General features: G+C 44.8%; 1 protein-coding gene across 1 annotated transcript; it reads right to left on the bottom strand.

Moving 5' to 3' along the window:
• Nucleotides 1-495: 495 nt before the first annotated feature.
• LOC130385667 (E3 ubiquitin-protein ligase CBL-like) lies at nt 496-24,502 on the bottom strand. Its single transcript, XM_056594289.1, has 15 exons — nt 23,904-24,502; nt 21,280-21,527; nt 18,587-18,733; nt 15,547-15,703; nt 14,009-14,130; nt 13,225-13,362; nt 12,217-12,304; nt 11,744-11,875; nt 8,137-8,340; nt 7,504-7,617; nt 6,806-7,116; nt 5,876-6,052; nt 5,070-5,170; nt 2,214-2,417; nt 496-797 (listed from the first exon to the last, which is right to left on the bottom strand). Exons 1-15 carry the CDS (start codon nt 24,045-24,047, stop codon nt 496-498), a joined length of 2,589 nt encoding a protein of 862 aa, XP_056450264.1. The 5' UTR covers nt 24,048-24,502.
• Nucleotides 24,503-25,524: the final 1,022 nt, after the last annotated feature.

Here is a 25,524-nt window from a genome sequence, read left to right as displayed (position 1 = left end):
AAATATATACTCCGTTTGTAACAGTTTGTGCTGCCTCGACTTAAACCTGCAGCTTGGCAATACGTCGCTAAGACACGTCGCCATCGGGCTGCAACCCCCCGCCTCAGGAATGGTAGGACCCAAACCGACAAGACCTTCCTTAAGACACTTCAAGAGTCCCCCAACACTTAAAACTCAGAGACTGTACCATCTGTGGTGAATCACATCGTGGATTTGAACCAATCACAATTGTGCATTTTGGTTCAGTTCCAAGAAACTCAGCAGTGTGGGCGTCGGCCTCCCCCTAACCTTTTGGCATGTATATCTGGACATTCAGCAAAGTGCTTAAAGTGGTTCAATGCAATCTACTGTAATGGCACGGCGTGTACAGACAGACAGACGGACAGACACACAAAGAACACTGGAGTGTGCGCGGCGAGAGAGAGAGAGAGCGTGTAGAGGGCTGAGGGTCGGTGGTGGGAGGCGGGGGGGGGGGGGGGGGGGGGGGCGGCTTTGCTACGTGGCGACGTGCGCGGCCGAGGGCACGGAGACGAACTCGCGCAGGATGTTCTTGGCGGTCTCCAGGTTGTTCTGGGCGATCATCAGGGCCTTCTGGATGTCCTGGAAGGAGTAGCCCTGGGACATCAGGCCCTCGATCTCCCCGCTGATGGCGGCGGCGGCGGGGGGAGAGGGTGTGGCGGGGGCCATGTACCCCGGAGGCACCTCTGGGTTCAGGGGCCGCCCCCAGCGGTCCGAGTTGGCCCGGCGCGGGAGGGGCTTGGGGGGGCGCTCCAGGTCCGAGCCCGCTGCGAACAAGGCTGTGGGGGGGGGGGGGGGGGTGTAAACACAGGGGTGAGATGGGGAATAGCAACACCGGACAGAGTAGGACTATCACTGAGTACTGGGCTCCGGAGGAAGACCCCCGTGGTTTAGCAGGACGGCCCCAGAGAGGGGCGACAGCAGCTGATGAGGCCAAGTCCCCAGATGAAGGAGGGAGCTTTGCAGACAGCGGGCGCCACACCACAGACCCAAGTACTAACGGGCCTCTCACCCCAAGTAACCGTGGATTTTTTGTACAACCATCAAGACATTTGTAGAACTTACTGATGGCAAATGGCAAATGGCAAATTCCGCGCTATACATGATATATTTTTTATATGATACAGTTTGAATGTTCTTTGAAATCTACTTTACATGTTTCTATGTGACTGCAGGGGCTCCTGGTTAGAGGACATTTAAACGACACACAGTGGTGTACCCTACAAAACAAGCACTATTTGCACGCATGCTTTTGCACAAATGACTGCATACCAAGGGCCTTCAGCTGCAAAAAATACCTTGGTGCATGCATTAGAAAGCTGACGAGAAAATGGTGGCAAAAACCAGGACTAATATCGGGGAATTTCAGGTGGAGCGAAATGAAGACCGGGCCTAGCTGAGTTTGGACAGGACTCCTGCCTGTTTGGGTTGGCTGCTGGTTGTTATTGAGCGAGTGCTGGCAACCACAGCAGGTGGATGGGGCCACACTAGGACAACAAGCGGTAGCAATGTGTTTCTTTGTATTCTGCCCAGTAAAAGAGCAGCCGATGGAGGCTTAAATCGGGCACATTGTGAATTTGATTAATAGTTCATGTTAAATATAGCCAGCGAGGCTATAATTCTGCATTAAATGAAACGCCCAATGGAACATCACGGTGTCCCCATACGTCGCCATCCTTCCCTCCGAAGTCTACCATCTGTGCGGGTGTGAGAATGCCATCGAGTCCACGGGAATGCTTCCCACTTCCCTGATACCGCCCATATGGTGTGAATGCGGCAAAATACGCACGTAATTCATATATACCAACATGTCTAACATGTACTCAACCAGCTCAGGCTGCTGACACGAGACACAGCCTCCATATGAAGAGGCATCTGTTTAGAAGGTGAGGAGGAAGGGAACCGTGTCCAGAACAGACAGTCAGCACACCAAACTTTGACCCCAAGCGACTTCCAACTTTGGGCTCACAATCATTGCCTGCAATGATCATTGCAGGCAATGATTGTGGGGGTGTGGGGAATGATGGGGAATGATTGTGCACATGGGAGTCGCTACAACGGCGCGACAGTGCTGCGCCACCTATTGACCAGTGTGCAGAGGAGCCCCAGGGACGGCAGGAACACGAGGCGGGTCATTATCAGTGTGATCGGCGGCGGTGGAGATGATCAGGGTGCTGGGTGCTGGGGTTACGTACAGGGCTCCAGGGTCCCGTGCCGGTCCAGGGCCCCTGAACGGTCCAGGCTCAGGCTGCTGAAGGCCGGCGAGCTGCCGGAGATGTCCGAGAGTGTGCGTCGGGCGGGGGCGGGCGGGGCCATGGGCCGGGGGTAGTCGTACTCGTACACACCCTCCGCCTCCGCCGGCTTGTCCTGGGGCGCCACGGGGGAGTGGCGGGGGCGCTCTGCGCGGAGGAGAACACCGTGTTAGAACAAAGGAAGGGACACGGACCGTGACAGGGCTTGTGTTGTGAAAGGCTGCACAATGAGCTGCACGTTAAATCAATAACGATGTTTGGCCTCTGATATTAGCTCATCTTGAAAGATTTCAATTAATCATAAAAATGCATTAAGAAAACGAATTTTGTACGCATGTTGCATTTAAATCAAATTACAAACTAGCGAACCGGCAATTGTTTTAACATTTCGTTTTTTATAAACAGTAGGCTCCAATGAATATGAATCGAAACGATAATAACAAATAATTGCAATCCGCTACCACGGAGGACCAAACAGATGTTAACAATGAGGTAATAAAGATCAGTGTCATGTTTCCTGCTCAATCTATTTGTTAAACGTGGTCATTTGTTTAACCACACACAAGGCGCCCAGTGCACCGTTTTTGAAGTGTACCGTGTCCTAAAAACATAAACACTTCAAAACACCCATAAGTATGCTCTGCTAGATGAGACCCCGTTTGAAAGCCTGTGCTCCTGTTGCACGTCCTCAAAACAATCACGGGATAGCTTAATAAATGCATCAATAAAAACTACTGAGAACTCGGACATGCCCTTTTCCTCATTCCCAAACCAGGCTGGAGACTTACACTTAATTCCTCTGACGGCCTTCAGGTTGTTCACAGCGAGTGGTGCTTAATTCTCATACACAAAGCCAATATTATTTTTCTTTGTTTGCCAAGGATCTCAGTGGCTAGTTCATAATTATTTATTATGCATTTTCACTTGCTCCTGGTTGGCACTAATGTCATTCAAAAGTTATTACGGATTGAATATCAATTTGTTTAGACCACTAGACTGGTGCTAACCGGGCATTCAAGTCCCGCCCTCAAATACCAAATATGGACGGGTTCTGCTGCTGGTGGCCCAAATCTAAACCAATAGTAACACACTGTAGATTTACACATCTTATGCCAGCCAACGGGTGACGTGACAGACGCGTCCTCACTATTGATGCTCGAAACTCAAGCATGTAAGTTCCTGCTGACCGCTTCAATTAGCGGGCTTGGTACAAGGTCGAACTGATGTGCGACAAGGGCTGTCGAAAACCCACTTCGGACATGATTGATGACTTGGTGCAAACTGAATTTATGCACTGGTGCACGTGGGGGGGTCTGAATGTGGCCGTTGTACACAGGGGCCCTTCCTGGATGCAAGCCTTGTATAAAATAGTCCACAAATCATTGTGACGTAGGGGGAGAAAACAGAGCCGTTTCTCATCCCCTTCATTAGACAGAAAATCAAAAGCTGCACTTCACTCTGCACCGGCTCGTCACAGCAGGTCAATTAATCTCTACACACGCCAGACACTCCCCTGCTGACAAAGACAGCCCTGTGTGTTGGTCTCCGTGGTTGAGAGTGTGTGAGAGTAAGAGATGAGGACTGAGGAAGGATGAGACGGAGAGTCAGTGAGTGAGAGATGGCCATAAGCTACAAAGTCTGCTCTACGGTCTTACTGCCATGTCCGATTGAAAAACATCTCTGATCTGCGTGTGTTGTGAGCTCCCACGTCATCAGGGACTGACCTGCTCCCTGTTCCCAGGATTCAACCAAAGCATGTGGAGGCAACTTAGTAAAAAAAAAAATATATATATATATATAAAAAGAGAAAAAAAAAGACCACAGCTCTGTAACAAACTTCCAGAACATGCTTCAACGGGTCATCATTTTAAATCAGGGCTCGAAATAATCCGTTTTCCACAGCTGTTAACTAATATTGTATTTCAGATTTTTTACATCCACATATTATCCTTTTTTTTTTTGTACTATGAATGGCCTGGAATTTGAACAGTCTTATATTATGTGACTTGCCTTGCCTTAAAATTGTCAAAACGTCCACATCTATTCTCACAGAAAGTGTAAGCTTTGTCTCCGTTTCAATTCCATTCAAAAAGCTTTATGGCACGACCATTGTTGTGAACAGTATTACTGGTGCATTATTCATCTTTATTTTTTATACCTGATGGAAGTATGTTTTCTTTCCTTAAAAGAGTTTTCTACTTTGTTAATGCATAATAATTAAAATATATTTATATTTATTTTTAAGATATATATTTTTATACATTGGTAGTCAAGGCGGGGCCCTATTGTTGTTAAGGCGGCTGCCTTAACCATACAAGGCTGGGGGAAACACTGAGGTATATTCCCCTCAAATGAACAAAGGATAGGCTAGTAACTCTGCAAGTCAATGGTAGTGAACACCCCTTCTGGATGCATGATTAACGATAAATTCTTAATTAAACGACTCGTCTTAGTCGGGCTAAGACGAAGGCTATGGGCGTACTCCTTGAAGCAACCATTTGCATATAGATAGACTTCTGAAAAAAACGGATGATCATATGATCATTTAATCTAGGTCGTCAGCAAGAAAACATTTCTTTCACTATACTAATGTCAACGGTGCTAATTGAAGACCTTGCTGTCATCTGATACACCGTCCGTTTCACTGCTCAGTACTCAGACGTATTTTGGGCAACTTGGCTTGACGGCATGAGTGTCTGCTGGTAAATGTTGATGATGTGATGCATCCGGAGAGGGGTGCGTGCGTTGCTGCCATGGTCAAAGGAGTAGATGCAAAGTAGATGAGTGGCTGTGCGTTACCAGAGTCGAGGGCCGGTGCGGCCGCCTCGGCCACCTGGTCCTGGATGTTACACATGGACTCATACACCTGGGGGTCGTCCAAGTCTTCACACGTCATGGGGCTGAAGGAGGGCAGAGAGGACCGACCACATGAGTACGGGAAGAGGAGATTCTATCAGAATTGTCCACACGCACATAAAAACACACGACACACTTCCAAACTGATGCTACAGCACCCCCTGGTGGCCATATATAATACTATCTCAGCTTAAAAAACATAGGATGCACTGTAAATATACTCACGTGGCCCTCTTTGGGTTAAACAGATGAATGTACAGAGCACAACCTCGTATTCACTGGCTATATTGGGTTGAGGCGACTCATTGTAACATGCTGCATATTGGCCTCATAACTGATAGTTAATGCAATTTCTTTGGTCCGATTTTTCTGTTTCTCTCCATTTCCTGTGTTTAATTTGTTATGTGTCTGATGTAAAATTACCTCAATTTGCCTGACCTTCGTGGGTCTTCACAGCGCGGTGGAAACACAGAAAATAAGGGGCTGAAGGAACCTTTTAGTCCCTGGAAATGTAGTACCTGGGACTAAAAGTTCTGGGTCATCTCGGTGGAAACCCGGCCAGTTTATTGTATAAGGGTTGCTGGGAGACATGTATGGCAAGGTTTAAAGCATAGCCCTTTCTTTACAATGAAACCTCAATCATAACGATAACATTAACATGTTGGACATAGGGGGGCATAAAGAAGGGGCCAGGTTCAAACGGTGCCACTTGTGTGCAGCAGTGGCAGAGGCAAGGGGACGGGGTCTACCCGAGGTCGTTGTGGCGGGACGCCTGAGCCGAGGGCGGAGGGGGGACCAGGGCCCCTGGTATGACCCACGGGGCCCCAGAGGCCGGTAGGGAGGTGGGGCTCATGTACTCGTTCTCCTCCCCCTCGGGGGATACCATGTCCTCGCTGACCGCCGCCGCCGCTGCCGTCTGGAAGGGCCTGGAACCAGTGGGGAGAAGAGGGGGGGGTCAGTGAGCATCGGGATCCACAGCGCCTGCATCGTCAGGGCCACAAATCATGTACTGGCAGAGGCCACTGCTGTGCACCTGCTTCTAGCCAGGTACCCTCAACCTTGTTCTGTCCGGCAAGGTTCATTTAAGAAACTAAATGGCGGAGATTCCCCACGTTACCGGGCTGTAGACAACTTGATCCATGATCCAGATCTTAAGTCTGGCTGAAAGATCACAGGAGACAGAAAACCCACGGAGTAGACTGTATTACAAAGGGTAAAGATATTTATATCACCCAAGAGCAAAACAGCGCACTCTGGATTATTCAATAGAATATATTTTAAAGCTCATTTACTGCGTTCGACACGCAGTCCATCCTCCCGTTCATGTTAAGGAGAATCAAAGCCAGTGAACCGTCTTTAAAAAAACTACCGCCGGCTCCCCTGTAAACAGCCCTTCCACTCACTGTCAACAAGCAGAGGACAGGTGTGTAGCCTCTAGCTTAAAGAGCCCGTTCAGGGCCTGCCCCATCAGCCACGCTGAGCTGATGCATGCAGGGGCATGTGTTACCCCAGTAACGTGTTCGCGGCACAACGAGATGCCTGAGGCGCTGTGGAACAGGCTCCTCAACGTATGAGTCCACTGAGACACTGGGGAGAATAGTGGAAGAATAGTGTTGCAGGCATGACAGTTGAGGGCCAGGTGTTGAGGACAGGGCTTCCCGGAGCTCTCCCGAGCGTACCTGGTGGCCTGGCAGTAGATGATGTTGGTGGCGGCTGCGGCGGCGGCGGCGGGGGCCTTGGAGGCCTCGGCCCCGTTGGTCTGCGGAGGAGGCGGGGCGCCGGGGGCCAGCGGGGCCTTGGATACGGGCCGGGGGACCATGTAGTTGGCCGCCCAGCTGGGCTGGTCCGGGGTGGAGGGCAGCGGCCTCCGCTGGAGCCGGACGTCCTGCGAGGGGGGGGCCGGAGAGGGGCGCTCGGGGGGAGGAGGCGGGGGGAGCTCACGCAGGGCTGGGGGCAGGGGGAGGGGCTTGTCTCTGTGAGGAGCCAGGACCTGGGTGGTGGTGGGGAGGTGGAGACTGTTAGTAGCTGTAGAACAGATTCCGCCATCAATCGTCCCCGACCTGTGGGTCGCTCACCCTCCTGTGGCTGGGGGTGGGTACTGCAGGTGGACAGGCTAATTATTCACACTTTTTTGCTAACAGAATTTTGTGACAAAATAGATCATATCTATACTATTTATCGGTACATATTCTACCCAAGAAGCCCAAGCACAGGTTATTTTGATATTTTAGTTTGCTGCAGGGCTTTGTTGAATTAGATGGGTAAAAAAAAGAGACACCAGTTAACTCGCCTTAGCGTTAGCCCCATCAGGTAACTCGCCTTAGCGTGAGCCCCATCAGGTAACTCGCCTTAGCGTTAGCCCCATAAGGTAACTTGCCTTAGCGGTCGCCCCCAGACCCATCGGCCCCACAGTGGTGGGCCTCTGCTGTAGGAGATCCAGTCGGGGGGGCACAGGGGGGAGTGGAGACACTGGGGAGGACGGACGCTCTACCTGAACAGGCACACACACAGACACACACCTTAATTCAATGGTTCTCAATGTGCGGCCCGCGGGCCAATGGCGGCCCGCAGAAACATTCCTGGCGGCCCGCAATGTCATACAGAAAAAAATATTAATTAAATTATATTTTTAAAGTATTATATCAATAGTAATTTAAACAAAAATAAATAAATATAAAGAGAAAAGTCGACTCTCTCTAGCATTCAATCCTGTTACATTTGTTAGTTTTAATCCGACTCTACATTACTTTGAAAGGATGAACCTCAGTTTCGTGATTTAGACCTCATTTGACCTCACTCCCAGAGGTCCACGGTGCAATGTTTTTTTTCACCACCGGGATGCTGACGCCGTTTCCCTCCTAATCTTTTTTCCTTTGGTGGCCCTCAGTCAAATCTTGGGTTCCTAAATTGGCCCTCAGCTTTCAAAACGTTGATAACCCCTGCCTTAATTTATGTTCACACACTTTATATTCTACAGCGGGAGGGTGAGGGGGGGACATGGCTCTAGTACCTTGGAGCACGCCAGCCTGCTCATGACCAGGTGCTGGTCCTCCAGGCGGTCGTCCTCGTCCTCTTCGTTGCCCTCAGCCCTGCAGGGCCCCTGGAAGCCTGCGAAGGAGGCCCCGTTGGGCTTTGGCCGGAAGGGGTCCACCACGATGGGCTCGGTCCCCTTGATCTCACAGCGGCAGAACGGGCAGCCCTGCCCTTCGGACTCCTGGTGAGAACAGCGAGGGACTGTCAGCGCAAGCAACACGGTTAAGCTGGTAGCAGACAGAACAGAAACCCTTAACTTTAAACATGGTGTTTAAAGTTAGGCTGTTAGTTTGTAAGAACAATTCAAAGGGTAAGGGTGTGATGTTGTAGGAACGTTTACAGCAGGGGTATTCAACTAAAATTCAAATAGGTCCAGTTAGAGGAAATGTCCTCAAGCAAAGGTCAGGAACATCATAATGTCTAACTTGCGTTATGATTCAGTGTGATACATATTGAAGTAGCCTACTAGTTGTATCAACGTCTGCATGTAATCAACAACTGACTGTCAGATCAATACAGGAAGAACAATTCAATACAATTTTTAGACAATATTTACTGTCCCTTTTATACAATTATACTGAATAATACTGAAGATATGTATTATTTAAGGAGGTTCAACTGACACAACTGAAACTAATCTCTTCAAGGATAAGAAGGGCTACATTTAAAATCAAAACTGTGAAAATAAATATAATAATCTTAAAATATAGATAAAATATATACTTCTCTTTTGAAAAATAAAATAAAGTATAGCAGCAGCTTGAGTTTCCCCTGTTTCTTTGTGAATGTTTAACATTTTTAACCAATTTCCAAAACAGATATCTCAACACATCTTAACAATTGAACAGTTATAGCTTCTCTTTCTTTCCCTTTTATCCAACTCCCCCACTTTCTGTTGTTCCATGAGAGAAGTGAGCTCTAGCTCGTCCTGCCAGGAGTTTAAATCTAGGCTGGAATGATGTCAGATGTCTCATGCACATGTGCAGGTGCTCATTGGTGAGCCTGGATCGATATTTACTTTTAATTATGTTCATTGCAGGGAAAGCTGCCTCAGCTGTATGTGGAGCCAAACATGGTCAATGTGTACAAGGCTACTTTGCTCAGACCTGGGAAAGCTGTCTCAGAGAACATTTGGAGCCAGAAACTGGCGGGTTCAGTTATTCCAAACTGCTCTTTCAGAGCCACATCTGCTTGGAGATCAATCAGTTGCATCTGGAGAAGCCCGGCATTTGCCCATTTGAAGGGCTGTGTGACTTCCATTGAGAATGAGAACCCACTGACATCTGTGATTAGAAATGGGTTATGAATGAACAAGGTGAGCTGCTGTCCAAAGCGGAAGCTGTCGAAACGTTTGGAGAAGTTTACAATCAGCTTATCGCCAAAGTCACCAAAAGAAGAAACATCTCTCTGTCCCTGAACCTGTTCCTGCACTGCTGGGAAGTGTGTGCAGTCTCCCTGCAAGTCTTCCTTGAACACCTCAGGTTTCCTCTGAAAGGAGCGGACAGCTGTCATCAGTTCACAAATTGCATTGTCCTTGCTCTGTAGCCTTAAATTAAGTTAATTAAGGTGTGAAGTGATATCAACCAAAAAGGCCACATTATCCATCCTTTTCTCATCTTTTAAAAAGAGAGAAAACTCTGTTGCCTTCTGACTTCTCTGCTCTTCCAAGAAAGCTGCTACTTCCCTTCTGATGGACCAAAAGCGCTCTAATGTTTTATACAGTGGTAAGAGATGAGCTCAGGATTGTCCTCTTTCATTCTTGCCACCGCTCCTTTCTTTCTCCCTATCCTGGCAGGGGCTCCTTCTTATTGACCACTTGTTTTGGCTCTATTCCTCGCTTTGTTAACCTCTCCTTAATGGCCAGGTAGATGTCCTCTCCTCTTGTACTGGTCTTAAGGGGAGTTACACCTAACACATCTTCACAGAACTCTTTCTTTTCTTGGTTGAAGAACCTTACATAAATTAACAGCTGAGCCTTGTCAGACACATCAGTGGACTCATCTACAGCTAAGCCTACACATGGTACCTTATGAATGGCTTCATCCAGCTGGGCTAGCACATCCTGGGTTAACATTTCATTTTTCTTTGTGGCTGATGATGCTGACAGGGGTACTTGCTTTATTTTGTCACAAAGCTCTTCTTTCTGTTTCCCCTCAAGTAAGGTTTCAGCTACTGCACTCATGCACTCCTTGACAACCCCTCCATCAGTAAATCGCTTTTTGTGATGACCCAAAATCCAAGTGACTCTGAGGGAACATTCATTAGCACGTTGTTGGGCAGTGAATGAATGGGTCAGGATCCGGTTGGAATGTTCATATTGGGCTCTGAGACTGCTTATTTTCTGTGACCGCAGTTCAGACTTGAGTGGGTATGTTGGTTGAAAAACGTTGTGCTTTGTCGCATAGTGGCGCTTCACACTGGCACTTTTTATGAGTGCCACTGTCTCTGAGCATATGAGACAACCTGGTTTTGTGTTTCCAGTGAGAAGAATGAACATGAATGAGTCTGTCCATTCTGGGTTGAAAGCTCTGTTTTCGCTGTCCACTTTTCTCTTCTTAGAGAGCGCCTTTTTCTGTCTCCGGCTCACTCTGTCTGTCTCTTTTCTGTCCCGCTGTATTTCTCACTGTTCACCCGCTGTCTTTCTCACTCTTCTCCCGCTGTATTACTCACTCTTCTCCCGCTGTATTACTCACTCTTCTCCCGCTGTATTACTCACTCTTCTCCCGCTGTGAGTAATACCCTGCTGTATTACTCACTCTTCTCCCGCTGTATTACTCACTCTTCTCCCGCTGTATTACTCACTCTTCTCCCGCTGTCTTTCTCACTCTTCTCCCGCTGTCTTTCTCACTCTTCTCCCGCTGTCGTTCTCACTCTTCTCCCGCTGTCTTTCTCACTCTTTTCCCGCTGTATTACTCACTGTTCACCCGCTGTCTTTCTCACTCTTCTCCCGCTGTATTACTCACTCTTCTCCCGCTGTATTACTCACTCTTCTCCCGCTGTGAGTAATACCCTGCTGTATTACTCACTCTTCTCCCGCTGTATTACTCACTCTTCTCCCGCTGTATTACTCACTCTTCTCCCGCTGTCTTTCTCACTCTTCTCCCGCTGTCTTTCTCACTCTTCTCCCGCTGTCTTTCTCACTCTTCTCCCGCTGTCTATCTCACTCTTTTCCCGCTGTATTACTCACTCTTTTCCCGCTGTATTACTCACTCTTCTCTCGCTGTATTACTCACTCTTCTCCCGCTGTCTATCTCACTCTTCTCCCGCTGTTTTTCTCACTCTTCTCCCGCTGTCTTATCTGCCTTCTCCCGCTGTATTACTCACTCTTATCTGACTTATTTCTCTGTAATTCTCTCACTTCTCTCTGTCATCTCTCACAAGATCGCTCACTGTCTCACTCAGTGAGCCAGGCAGCCTGTGCCGGGAATGCACAGATTAGATTGGCTGAGTAGCATCACGTGGGATCCGCATGTTAGTGAGGTTGTAGGAACATCTACAGGAAAGCTTGCATGTGGATGTAGGAACGTTAACAGGAAAGCATGCATTAGGTGGTAGGACGATTTACAGGTTAACGTGCGTCTGACCTGCCAGGCAGTGAGGCAGGAGGTGCACATGAGGTGGCTGCATGGCTCAATCTTCACGTCTTTGTCGTTCTCTGCGCAGATCTTGCACAGCTGGAAGGTGGAGCCCATCTCGCAGTAGAGCTCGTACTGCTCCTGTAAAACACAAATGGGAGACGAGGGAGAGAGAACACATAAGGAGGTCTGGCATATCCCATGTAGATCTTTCTTGATCGAAATTGGCCAATATCTTTACCCTACCAATACCTGCATAGCGTTCAACAAAGAAAAATGTACAGTGGAAAAATTAATTCATAGTATTTTAGCATGATAACACAGGATAGTTTGGCCCAAAACGAACTATTGAAGGCTGGATAAGTGGTCCCTATGTAGAGTGAGTAAGGCTTCGGTTACTCTGGGCCTAGCCTGGCAAAAGCTTCTCTCCAAGTTAAAGTAAAACAGAAAACAAAAAAATGTGGAATGCGTGTGTGACTAACCTGGGTGACTTTGATGTGGTCCTGTGGGGAGGGCTCGCACAGTCCAGTGAGGTCTGGGTTCTGGGCTCGGCCATCTGGGAACAAGTAGCTGGAAGGGACAGACATACACACCTCATTTCAAAATACACTGCCTTCAGTAAAACAACAGAGGCCCTGATCATATGCGTGAAGTACAAGCAGAACTAAAAAGTTGAGCCACAAACTTTCTTCCATGCTCCATGTACTCTGATATGTTGACGATTTCCCTTCTCCTCCAAAGTCAAGAGCCTCTGCGTCATCCTGGACAACACCCTCTCATTCGCACCCCATGTTCACAACATCACCCGGACTGCATTCTTCCACCTCCGCAACATCGCCAGACTCCGCCCATCACTGACCCAATCCAGCACTGAAATCCTGGTTCACTCATTTGTCACATCACGCATAGACTACTGCAACACCCTCCTCACCGGACTCCCTACCAAACTCAACAACAGACTGCAGATCATTCAGAACTCAGCCGCCCGGATCATCAGCCCGCACCAAATCATCTGACCACATCACCCCTGTCCTCATCCAACTTCACTGGCTCCCAGTACACTACCGCATCCAATACAAAACCCTACTCAGTCAGACACCATTACAACCTTCAAGTCACAACTCACCTGTTCAAACTCGCACACAACGTCTAACTGATCACTGTCTTGATTGTTTGTTTGTTTTTGTAGTCTTTCCACAATGTCTTGTTTTTAACGATTTATGATGATTTTATGCTCTGTAAGGTGACTTTGGGTTCCATGAAAGGCGCCTCTAAATTAGCCCAAAAATCTGTTTATCACATAGCATATCTTATGTCCATTTTATATCTAATTTACACCAACTCTTCTTATCTGTCCCTATTGCTGACACTCAAATGGCCTCCTCAGCCATGATTTTAAGATCAGCTTCAAATATCACATCAATTTATAAACTCATTTACAAACAACTCAAAATACAGAACCAGAGGTGGGCTCTGGGGTGTCCACTCACAAGCCCTCCCTGTAGCCGTCGATGAGGGCCTGGAAGAGGGGTTTGTTGTGGGGGATGGTCTGCAGGATGTTCCCATCGGCCGTCACGTAGCCGATGGCCCATTGGCCCAGACGGGTACAGCTCAGCCTGAAGATGTAGCTGAAACGCACAGAGTGCAGCGTTGGGTCATCAGTCAGGTGGAAACCACAATAGGCACAGCTTTCCAGCACAGATTTAAAGAAAGCCGAAGCCGGTGTTTGGTGTTAATCCCTGCTCCTACCTCCATTTCTATAATTACTTGTTTTTGGCGCCATACCAAAATAAACACACGATGAGTTGGAGACTAAACAACTCAGCGGTGATCACACGTCTACGTACAGCAGGTCTGCAAAGATCCCTGCTGCAACTGGATAACCTGACTTTAATCCTGGCTAAGCTGCTTGCATCAATTCTTCCATAACACATGTACAAAAGGGCTGGTTTAGTTTTACCAAACCTAAATGTACGTAACCAACGAAAATTACTTGAAAACGCTATTCATTCTAGTGCAAACTATGTAAAAATCCTTCTAATTAAATGCTGAGAAGAGGAGAGTGTACTGCAACCAAATGAAAACACAGGGTTTGGATTTCCCCGGGTGCATCCATTTTATTCTTGCGTCTGGCTGTGGGAAAACAAGACAAAACACTGGGGCGTAGTGTTTTGTCTGCAACCTTTGGAGAAAATCTTTGCGGCTCTTTGCATGAAAGTGTAATGCAGGCTTAATGCCCCAGGAAGGGGGGGGGGGGGGGGGGGGGGGTCCTACCTGCCCGGTTTGTGGATGAAGCGATGCAGTCTGGCCTTGACTTCATCGTAGGTAAGGAAGGCCATGTAGCCGGAGTGTGTAACAGCTAGACTGTTCCAGTTCCTTAATAGAGATGCCCATGGCTGTGACAAACAGACATACACACACATTTACTGCAAAACACATGGGCTTCTATGTTGCACAACGCCAAGTACGGAGAAGCTCAAACAGGGTTTATGCTAAATTACTTTTGAAGGTATGGAGGAAAAATACTGTGGTTGAAACATGATGATCATGTATGGCCAATACAGGGCTCCCAGCATTTTACATTGCCTTCTGTAAAACAGATTCAAACAAGACAACTTAAATCTTTGATTGAAACATTTTCTTTAAGATTTGTTTGTTGCTTTTTTTATGATTTTTTATTCATAAAGATAGAGTGAGTTAGAAAGTAATGTATGGGAGAGAGGACATGGAGAAGATGACCACTCCCCGTAATCGAACCTGGGTCGCTGCGCATATATATGTGCATCATGGTAGATTTTCGCCTTTAGATGGCAGTGTGATCACAAGTTAGAATGTTTCTACTACTTAAAATAAGCATAAATAAGTAGGATCAAGAAGTTCAAAGCAGAGCTGTATAAATGTGAGGGAAGTGAGTTTAAGCAAAAATATATGGATAATTTGTTGTCGTATTTTGGGATCGAGGGATGGGACGTTTCGGTGATAAGCAAACACCAATACCTTCATGGGGAGCTTCCAAAAGACTTAACAAAAAACACACTAAAACAGGTTTAATCACCTTAATCATGCACCTTAATCAAACAGTTGAACATCTGCACATAGGAAGTTGACCATGAGTACCAACAATGTGCAAAGTGCAAGAAAATTATTAAAAGAGAAATGCAACAACTGACGCTGACCATTAAGCTTCTTTAAGTGGTTTGTTGAGCAGGATAAATGGAGCTCAGTGAGCATAAGATAAAGTCCTCTGATAAATAATTAATTTGTGCTTCTATTTGTGCCTCGTAGGCCACTTCCTCTGTGAACATCATGTGAGAGTTTGAGCTGTTTCACTACATTTAGCCTAATTAAGTGGTTCTTGCAGGTTTAAGAACTCCCTATTCATGAACACCAACGTGCGACTTCCTGTACCCCTACGTTTCTTTGTGGCCACCTAACTTCTCAGACTTGGAGGCCTGCCCCGTGGGGTTTTCAACGCCGAACACCGGTTCAAACAACTGACCCTCCTGCATGCCCAACTTCCACTACCACATGCCCTTGTGCCTCTCATTTAGCAGGAAGGGTAACCATGGGGCTGAAATTAACCGCCCGCGCAAATGTGGACTAAACGGTCAGAGAAAACACTATAGGTTGCATAAATACAGACAGAGACCGAGAAGAGGGAGGGTGAGAGGCGGAGAGAGAGACAGAGAGATAAAGAGAGGGTAAAACAGAGACAAAGAGACAGGGACCAAGAGAGAGGGAGAGAGCGCGGAGAGGGAGGGAGAGATTTTGCCGTCTGTGCAAACGGTTGTTGGTCAGAGCAGTGAGCCTACCTGGAACAGCCTTGTGAAGATGTCAAACTCGAACACAGAGATGTAGTCGTTGAAGGTGAGGTCGATGGTGGACTTGAGGGCCATGGCTTCCAGCCCGGAGCTGATGGGATGGAACTCATGCAGGGCCTGTCTGAAGGTCCTCCAGGGCACAATGGTCCTGCCAGGACAGGAAGGACGTCAGTCACCACTGAACAAGTTACCGCTAAACAAGTTACCACTGTTCCCAGTCACCACATTACAGTGTAAACTAGGACCGCTAGTCTGGGGTCGTACACATCAAGACATGTACAAGGAAATCATGTCGCTGATATTGCTTTTGGTTTGTTTGTTTATCATTATTACTGACAAACTTCGACAACTGGCATAACAATATTCTGATGTTATTATGTTATTAAGGTCTGCCAGGGTTAAGGTACGGTAAAGCTTAAACCAGAACTCTGTCTCAACTAAGCGAGAGAAACCCTGGGCTGTTGGGATGTTCGGTTTCCCTAACAGCGGATTTCCATCTCGTAGGACAAATTCACTCACTCTCAAATTGGTTGACCTTGAAATGCGCCTTCATGAAAGGCTTCAAACACCATATTATAGCGGACCCTAAATATTTGATAAATCAGGGAATTCCACAGCAGTCATTAACATTTCATACCTTTTTAAAGCCGAGTTTGTTCATTAATTTACTACTTCCGAAAGAAAAGGCAGGCTCTATAAAAGTTGAATACATCTAGCATTCAACAAACAGTAATAGATATGTGATGAAAAATATCTATCCACGTTTAATATATGAATCTACATCTGAAAAAAAGGTGAAGCTCTAGTTTATTATACCGTACAGCGGAGGTGAAATGTTTATTCTTCTGCTTGCAAATTTTTTTGTGTGCTCGCAAAGCGCACCCTTCCGGGAGGTTTCTATGAGTCTGCCGGCAACATAAGGGTGTACATACAGTACATTTGTACACAGCAATGAGCAGGGGAAATATGGAGAGATTGAACATATTACAAATATAATCTTTAAAACCATTATTTAACAAAAAAAATATATTATATCAACATCCACCCTATACAGTAAAATCACATAACACAATCGAAAAGGTCTGTGCCTCAAACCCATGCATCTTCCCACTCCCTCCCCTCATCACAAAGGTTGTAGTAGGAGCATAGAGAGGCCATGCCTCTATTGAACAATCAATAATGGCAACGCTACTGAAATTGTTGCAAAAAGAAATGTATATTGACATTTCTGCTAAAAGGAAATTCCTTAAAAATAAGTAGAGATATATTTTTCAAAACTTAAGGCTGCAGTAAGACCATAAAGAGCCCATGCCTATATGGAAAACGTTTTGCGGATTTAGAGACAATAATGTCAACGCTATTGAAATTGTTCCTAAATAAACAAATCCTCAAAAATAAGAAGAGATATATTTTTCAAAACTAAAGGTTGTAGTAGGACCATAAAGAGGCCATGCCTCTATGGGACGAGTTTTGGGGCTCTTGAGTCAATAATGGAGACGCGATAGAAAGTTTACCATTGTGGTCTTTTTCAGTTTTGATCTTTGCAGACGGTCACTAAGCTCGCGGCTGAAAGCCGACAGCTCATAGAAGCCAATGCAATTCACCAATTCATCAATGTTGTAGCTGGTTCTCTGTGTTACTACACTCAATTGTGTCGCAACGATGTTTCACTGATGATCTATTGTACCGCAAAATCAGAATCTGCCAATTTATTTCCAACTGTATGGAAGTTCCTCTCCGTTTATATGCTTTACTCACAGCGTGAATTGACCTGGATATGAAGCGTCCGTAGCGCAAAATAACATTTATTTCTAAAGAGAAGACGGAGCTCTCCTCTCCGTTTATATGCTTTACTCAGGTGTGTGAATTGACCTTGATATGAAGCATCCGCAGCGCAAAATAATATAACATTCGTTTTATAAAGAGATAAGGAGCTCTCCTCTCCTCTTCGTTTACATGCTTTACTCACAAGTGTTTGAATTGACCTGGACATGAAGCGCATATCCAGCATCCGTAGCGCACGGAATGTTATATTATTTTGCGTAGCGCAAAATAATATAACATTCGGAATTTAAAGAGATAAGCTGAAGCTCTCCTCTTATTAAAAAAAAGAAATTCAGCAGCGGCGGTCATATTTCTAGGTGCATATAGAGGAGACACTGCAGTAGTGTAGTGTAGATACTTTGAACATGCACCAATTTGCATTACAAAATAATGTTAACTGAGTTTATTCATCTTTTTTGGGGTAGTGTCTGGTGTTTTTTTCTGCTGCCAGTCATTGCAGGGAGTGTCAAATATAGACCCCATGCCGAAAACCAAATAAGCGCTCACTACTGCCGTACAGCTAGACCCCAGGGCTTAGCTCCGGTACCGCTAGACCCCGTAGCTTAGCTACTGTACCGCTAGACCCCGTAGCTTAGCTACTGTACCGCTAGACCCCGTGGCTTAGCTACTGTACCGCTAGAACCCAGGGCAAAGCTACTGTTCCCCTAGACCCCATGGCTTAGCTACTGTTCCCCTAGACCCCATGGCTTAGCTACTGTACCGCTAGACCCCATGGCTTAGCTACTGTACCGCTAGACCCCATGGCTTAGCTACTGTACCGCTAGAACCCAGGGCTTAGCTACTGTGCTGCTAGCCAGCAAGGCTAAGCTACTGTACCGCTAGACAACAGGGCATAGCTACTGCACCGCTAGACCTCATGGCTCGGCTAGGTTAGCGCTCCCATAAGAACTTGTTTGTTGCCATCATCCAAGAAGTAGATGTTACAACTGTAGGGAAGTCATCAAGGCCCAAACCTGCTGTGTACCAGGACAGCTTAAGGTGAGGCCCACAACATGGCTCAACATGGTAACTGAAATGAGATTAGTCAAGGCATGGAATTCCCCTGAATTCTGAATTTACATTTCCGGTTAACCTGGAAATCCAGCTTCTGGAAATAGGGCCTAGTCGCATGAGCTTGGACGACAACAAGGAGTGGTTGTCATTGTTGTGATGGTTGTCGATGATCCTGGGCTGAAGAAACACTCACTTGTCCCCAAAGGAGCGTCTCCAGAAGTCTGCAGCGTCTGCTTTGGTGATGCGGAAGTTGTCGCCCTGGAAGAGGCCGTTGGGGAAGATGGCCTTCAGCTCGGCCAGCATGTGACTGAAGATCAGAGACAGCTTGGTCAGGTTGCGTCTGAGGAGAGAGAGAGAGGAACATGATTTCAGTATGGGAGCTGTGGAGGGAACCAGGCTCAGAGACCGGTTACTATGCTCCACACCCTAAAACAAGCATTTGGACTTTGGAGCATGCCTTAGCTAAAACTAGCTTGGTAAAAGATACAGAATTCATCCATAACAGAATCTTTACCCAAACTGTTTTTTTTAAAGGGTTAGTAATTGACCACATTCAGATTTATAGATTGAACAAAATTTGTATTTTGCCAAATAATCTCAGGGTTCACCACAAGTTCAAAACGACATATCCATTAATATATTGACAAAATAATATTTTGGATGAGTTTGTGATTTTGTGTCTTCATTTCATTGATTCTGTGTTTTCATCCTCCAGTGGACGGTGCAGCAAATAGTTATTAGGGGTCCAATGAGCTGTGCTGATAGGATGAGTCTAAAATGTGTAAATCATTTACAAAATACAAATGCATAATTGGGCATATCTTCCATGCTTCACACATCAATGTCCAGGTCCACTCTTCATTCTGCCATGAGTCGTTTCATTATGTTCTTATTCAAGGTTATTTTGTTGCTCTCCTTTAACAAATAGAGCAAAGAGACCTGAGCAGTTGAATGTCGAAACTTTAGGATGCATATCATTGCGCAACGTACCTCCAGAAAACAACATAAGGTTGGTCATAGAAATAGTGTTGCATTACTAGTTACAGGAACCAGAAACGTCTAAGTCGTCTATCGATTTGACTCGGATTACACCAGAAGAGCTTGCTTATTTACATGGCTAAATATTGAAGCATGCAACCTAAAAAAAAACTGTCTGGGGTTCAAAAACCTAAGCCCAGCTGGGTTATGAACCGAGAAGTGTTATGAAGTTTCCTGGTAATGCAAGTACAATTGCGAAATAGTGAAAGCACAGAAAATGTCCTTCACTGTTTTCAGGAAGTCTGCTTTTCGTGTCGTCTTCCTTTACAACGCTGCCTAACGAGGCTAGACATAAAGGCGTTGGATACCACGATATCCTCCATGACCGTTTCCTTTCGGAACAGAACAATTAACCAAAAATAATTCTCTACATGCTGAATTCAAACAATTGTCACTACAGATGATCATTTCCTTGTTTTCTTGACTTCATATAACATACAGAAATGAACCCAACCAACACATTTACAAATATTTATTACTACAGACGGAAGGACTCATATCGCCCGGTCTCACAGGTTACAGGGGGACTGTGTTTTTACTTTTACTTGTTGTCAATCATATTCTCTAATGATGTCATTCATCTTCTCTAAAGATCATGATACATACACAACTGAATGTGCAGCAGACACAAATACCCACAAGTCCTACAAGTGGCAGAACCAATCAACGTGTTCCGACAATGAATACGCCACAGCAGCAGTGATGCCTATCAGAGGTAAAGGGAGCGATAAGAGATTTTTGTTCTTCTCACGGTTTCTGCGAATAGGGGAAGTGAACTCTGTCACATCTGCCAGTCACAAGTATGCAAAAAAATAAAAAAACAGAACGGAAATAATGATCCTTAACTCAGACATTTTCTCAGAAAATATAACATGAGAAACAGACTTCAAGAAACATGGACTGATTTGATTGATCAGGCTCCAATACATTGCAGACACAAACCAAAGTCTATGTCCACTTTTTGTAAGATGATCCAATATATTCTTCAATACAGAAAGGAATAGACGATACCAGGACTACGACTCAATTCGAGTCAGAGTCTTGTGGCAAACATAAAATAAGACAACCTTAATATCCATGTCCATTAAGATATCCAACCTTAATATCCAACAACCTTAATATCCAGACCCAAATCGAGCCCAAATTAAATGATACCGTAACCGTGGTTTCCCGACGATACAAAACCTTTAGCACAATTGCACAGAAAGTGTTCCGCCCTGGCCATTAGGCAATGATTGTTATTTCATAGTCGATATAGTTGAATGTATACAACAAGCCTCTGAAATCAGTTCAAGAGGAACCATCCAGTTGCTATTTTCTAACACTGACTACTGCTTCAAATACAGTATATACGATGTGTAAAAAAACATAGAAAAACAAAAACATTTTCAGCTACACAAATCTGAAAATGTGACCGTTGACATCCTATGTCAGGGATTGAAGTTATGCATTGGTCTGATAGAACATTTACGTTAAGGGTCCAACTTTGAGGCAAAGTTTGCAGAAATGGAATTGATGATGCAGACAACGTTCTTCTTCAATAATAGGTACACAAAGCAGTACTCAGTCTTAAGTTCCCCTTTAAAGTATAGGATGTGGAATATTAAGCATACAAGCATGATACATCATTTAAGAGGCGGTGCAGTAGTGAAGGATAGCCGTGGGGTGAGGCTGTTGGACTCACAGCCGAAAAGTCCTGGGGTTGAATGAATGCGCACCACTGATCCCGTATACCTGCCACTTATCACAAGCCCCTTAAAAAAACAAAATAAACTGTACGATAAAAATCTCTGCTCAATGACTCAATGGTGTGTGTTGGCAAATCCTGAAGAGAGGAGGCCGACCTACCTTGGCTGAGAGTTTTCCTCGTACATCCTCTCCTTGGCTTCCTTGAACAGGCTGATGGTCTGCTTGATCTTGTTGGTCAAGTTCTCAATCACCACACGGAAATACTCATTCTCCCCGAGCACCTCCATCTTGCCCTCGTAGCGCGACAGTATGGTGCGCAGGTGCTGGTAGGTGTCAGGCAGCAGGTCCAAAATGTACGGCGGGCTGTTCTTCAACGCAACCTTGGGGTTCTGGCACAGGCGGACCACCTGTTGGGGGAATTAGAAAAGCGTTTAATTCATAGGCTAATTACCCCAATTCAAGGAGGCCTTTGTATTATGGATTTGATGTTGTGGAATGTCTGTATTTGATACCAAAACGTCTTTGCTTTTTTTCACAAATAGCCAGTATTTTCTAACCAGAGGATAAAGGGTAAAAAGATCATGCAAAGACATATATCTTGTTTATGTTTCAATTAAAGAATCAAATTCGACTAAACTTGTGGTCTGGGTTAGGGTAAGGCTAAAAGTTTCTGTCTCTACTAGTCTTACAATTTGAAAAGCTGTAAACAAAAAAGCATGTGAAATGTTGAGCAGGGACATATATAGAAAATAGTGTGTCGTCTCACTACTAATATTCTTTTCTGAATATTATTATACATTTCTGTTGAATCATTGCCACAAATCAATGGCACTGAATGAAAGTAATCCCCCTACTTCGGAGCTCCTTACTGTTGAAACCAATATTTGGATGATATATTGCCTCCTTTAGAATACAGCTTAATGACTAATGTAAACTCTTACAATAGATGTTTCATGGGGGTGAACAGTTATCTGTAAACTACTATATTCTCTCAACATGTAACTGTTCCTACATTCTAGTCTAACCTCTACAACCATAAAGGAACGATGCGGGGATTGGCCACTAATGAATACTTATTGTGCTCTTCTTACACCCACTCTCAATAATACAACCACTGTAGTGCTTGTAGTGGTTGGTGAAAAGAAAAGGGCACTTTTCCAATTTCCCATAAAAAGTCATACTACCATAATTTTCAACCTCTTTTAAGGTTAGCATAAATAATAATAATAAGCTCTGTCTGTTAACGACACACATAATCATCTTTCTTTAATTGATCAATAGGTCCAGTGATTATTAAGCATAGTAGTAACAAAGCTATCCCAGTGCCAACGGGTGTTTGATTGTTCTGACTTCTGTAGCCTACTAACCAAAGTGTCCATTGCACACTGACAGTATGGATAGTAAACGTTGGCTTTTCGGTTATCACTTCAGATTCCCTTAATTATTTTTTAGTGAAGCAGAGATTTCTGCCAACATTTTGGATTGGTTTTCCTCAACAACAAATACTGTGAAAGAGACAGACTTTATAGGAATCAAATTAAGGAAATGTTCCTTTCGATGTCAGTGGAAATGAATAGACGTTAACATGGAGTTCAAGCATATTAAACAACTAAGATGGCCTTGTCCTTCAAGTATCCAGGAGTACACGTTCATGGTGCTAGAATCCCTCTGGGACACTGGATACAATAATGTTACTCATGATAACAATAATGTTATCATGAGTGAAGTCCATTTATTAAGATGGAACTAATTGACCATCTTGCCAGTGAAAGACAAAATCTTGTGCAACTTAATACATAACGCTTAAATAGGTCTAGATTACTAATAAAATAGGTACTATTTATGATTTGCTTAAATAATCTTTAAATGTACTATGTTACACAAGTTTTTGCTCGGTATCAATATAAATTTGACAAATAATTGAATTGCTTGCCATTTTTTTTTACCAGTATCCACGTGAGACGGTCTGATGTAGGCTATATTGCCAATCGCAAATATCCTAGTTCTATAACATAATAACCTAATAATTGATGGGACATTTTTCTTAATCCTGCCCAACAACTTTAAGTCGGTGTGCCTTGAATCTCTGGTAGGGAAGATCCATGGTGATGAGTCCCAAAAGGTTGGGAACCACTGGATTAGGCAATGTTATGATTAGCTAAGTGATAAAGTGAGAATTAAGACGATTACAGCTGCAACCATCCATTGCTTTACTCCACCGTGTAAGTGACTAATTAACGCATTGACGTAAAACAATGTTAATGTTTGTTTATAATAAACGCTTTGGTTCCCACATCGGCAATGTCTACCAATACATATGGTTATAATTTGCATGACTCTATCCAATGACATATCTCTCATAATAATATATGCAAAAATCCAAAATATAAAAATAGCCAATTGGTATGAAGTGTCGTTAATAAGAATTCATGAGTCCATGCACTAATCATATCTGATGTCAACAGTTGCACTGCAGACTAACACAATTCTCAATCCTAAACCCTACTCGTGTATTGTATTGGAAAATGCAAAAGCCGAATTAGGAAACATGACAAACGCCAGTCTTAAACGTTGCAAACGTGGCCTTCATGCAAACAATCTAAGCAATAAAACAAGGTGACTTGAACAAATTGCCCACATTAATGCCCATCATCCCTTTCGAATGCTACAGATTCCTTCCAATGGACAGAGTATTGAGGGGTAAAACAATGCCCCATTGTTTACACCATCAATACAGTGTTGATGTGTCTATGTTTATCATTAAGTCATGGACATCGCTTTACCTTGTCCATTAGTTTCCAGCATTTCTCGACCATTTTCTTGTCGACCACGGGCGGCTGGTGGGGCTGCAGCGGCTGCTGGTGGGGCTGGAAGGCGTCCTTCATCAGCCCGATCAGCCCCGCGCCCCTCCTAGGGTTCCCGGCCATGCTTCGGTCGCCTACCGGGGGTCAGCCCCGGGGCTTCTGGTTCGTCAGCGAATGTTAATTCTGGACACGTATTTCACTCCGAGCAGTGGTGGACTCTGCTGCACATTCTCAGCAGTGTATTGTGACCGACCATACCCTGTAGGTCCTCTGACGACCGAGCTGCTCGCCGACGAAGGGATCGGTTCAGCTGGATGCGATGGATGCTAGGCTAACGAGCTAACCTTTAAAATGCTCTCTCGACTCCTCTACACCACGGAGGACCACCCCTTTTTGAAGCAGTTTATTTTCGGATCCATAAGCGCATGAATGACGACCGGTGTGTTACAATGACTGCCAACACGGAAGAGATGGGAGCCTTGATAACAAGGGCGAGTCTATCGCCGTGCCGTTTCTCCGGTCTTCTCCGGTGGATATCTGGACTTGTCATCCACTAACAGTGTTGCCAGATTGGGCGAGAAATTGGCCCAATCTGGCAACACTGGCTCCAGCGCGCACCAGCCAGTGTTGCCAGATTGGGTCAGATTTCCTTCCCCAACTGGCAACACTGTACACTGAGCTTCTACATTGTGTCGTATGCGTGGTACGTCACGTCAGGGCGTGGAGGCTCGTGCAAGAGACACACGTTCTATCTTTAAAAAATAATTATAATCTTTTAAAAGTCTTAACAGCACCAGAAACAAACGACTGGCATGTCATATTCATATTTACTAATTGAATGTCAGATTGCCACGAAAAGAATAACGGAAGGCAGTGAAACTAAATAATGCAGTCTCAGTATAAACCTTATATATCACTAAACAGAAATAACACATCTTAAACAATCTCAATACAATTCAATACAATTGTTAACACTATAGCTATCGTGCACGTTTGTTTAAAGGTCTTCTGATGGTTTTATATCCAACATTAAAGCAATCAAATCAATGAATTCCCTTTCCTTAACAATGGGGAAAACCACAACAAAAAACATTTAGCAAACATAATAATACAGCTTTAGCAATTGCTACTAAACTGTAAGACAAGTTCTGTCAGTTGATATTAATAATATTTCTAGGAGATTACTGCCGGTTAGACTAGCACAAACAAATCCATAGTCTGCTGACATAAATATCGCCAGTTAATAGATTAGTCCCATTAAGTGCTTTGATAATGAGTGACGTGAAGAACATAGCAGCAGCTTTTACTCAAACCAAAGAAACAGGTCTGTCATTTTGACAATAACACAGCCTATATGAACTATTATAAGTATCGCTATTCCGATTCATAAATCTCTCATACAATAATAATATGGTTATTTCAGGACATGACTGATGAGCTTGTTGAAGGTTCTACAAATATTAGTAGTTTATTTTTATTATGGCTCCAACTGCTGCAATTATGCCTTGCTTGTACATTCAAGTTTGTTGATAAAGTTGATGAAGTAAAACCAGTACATCTAACATGTATCAGTATCACACGTCAACCTTTTGATGCCTTA

This window comes from Gadus chalcogrammus, chromosome 7 (assembly GCF_026213295.1).
Source record: "Gadus chalcogrammus isolate NIFS_2021 chromosome 7, NIFS_Gcha_1.0, whole genome shotgun sequence".
Taxonomy (NCBI): Eukaryota; Metazoa; Chordata; class Actinopteri; order Gadiformes; family Gadidae; genus Gadus; species Gadus chalcogrammus.
This window is presented reverse-complemented; position numbering and strand designations above follow the sequence as displayed.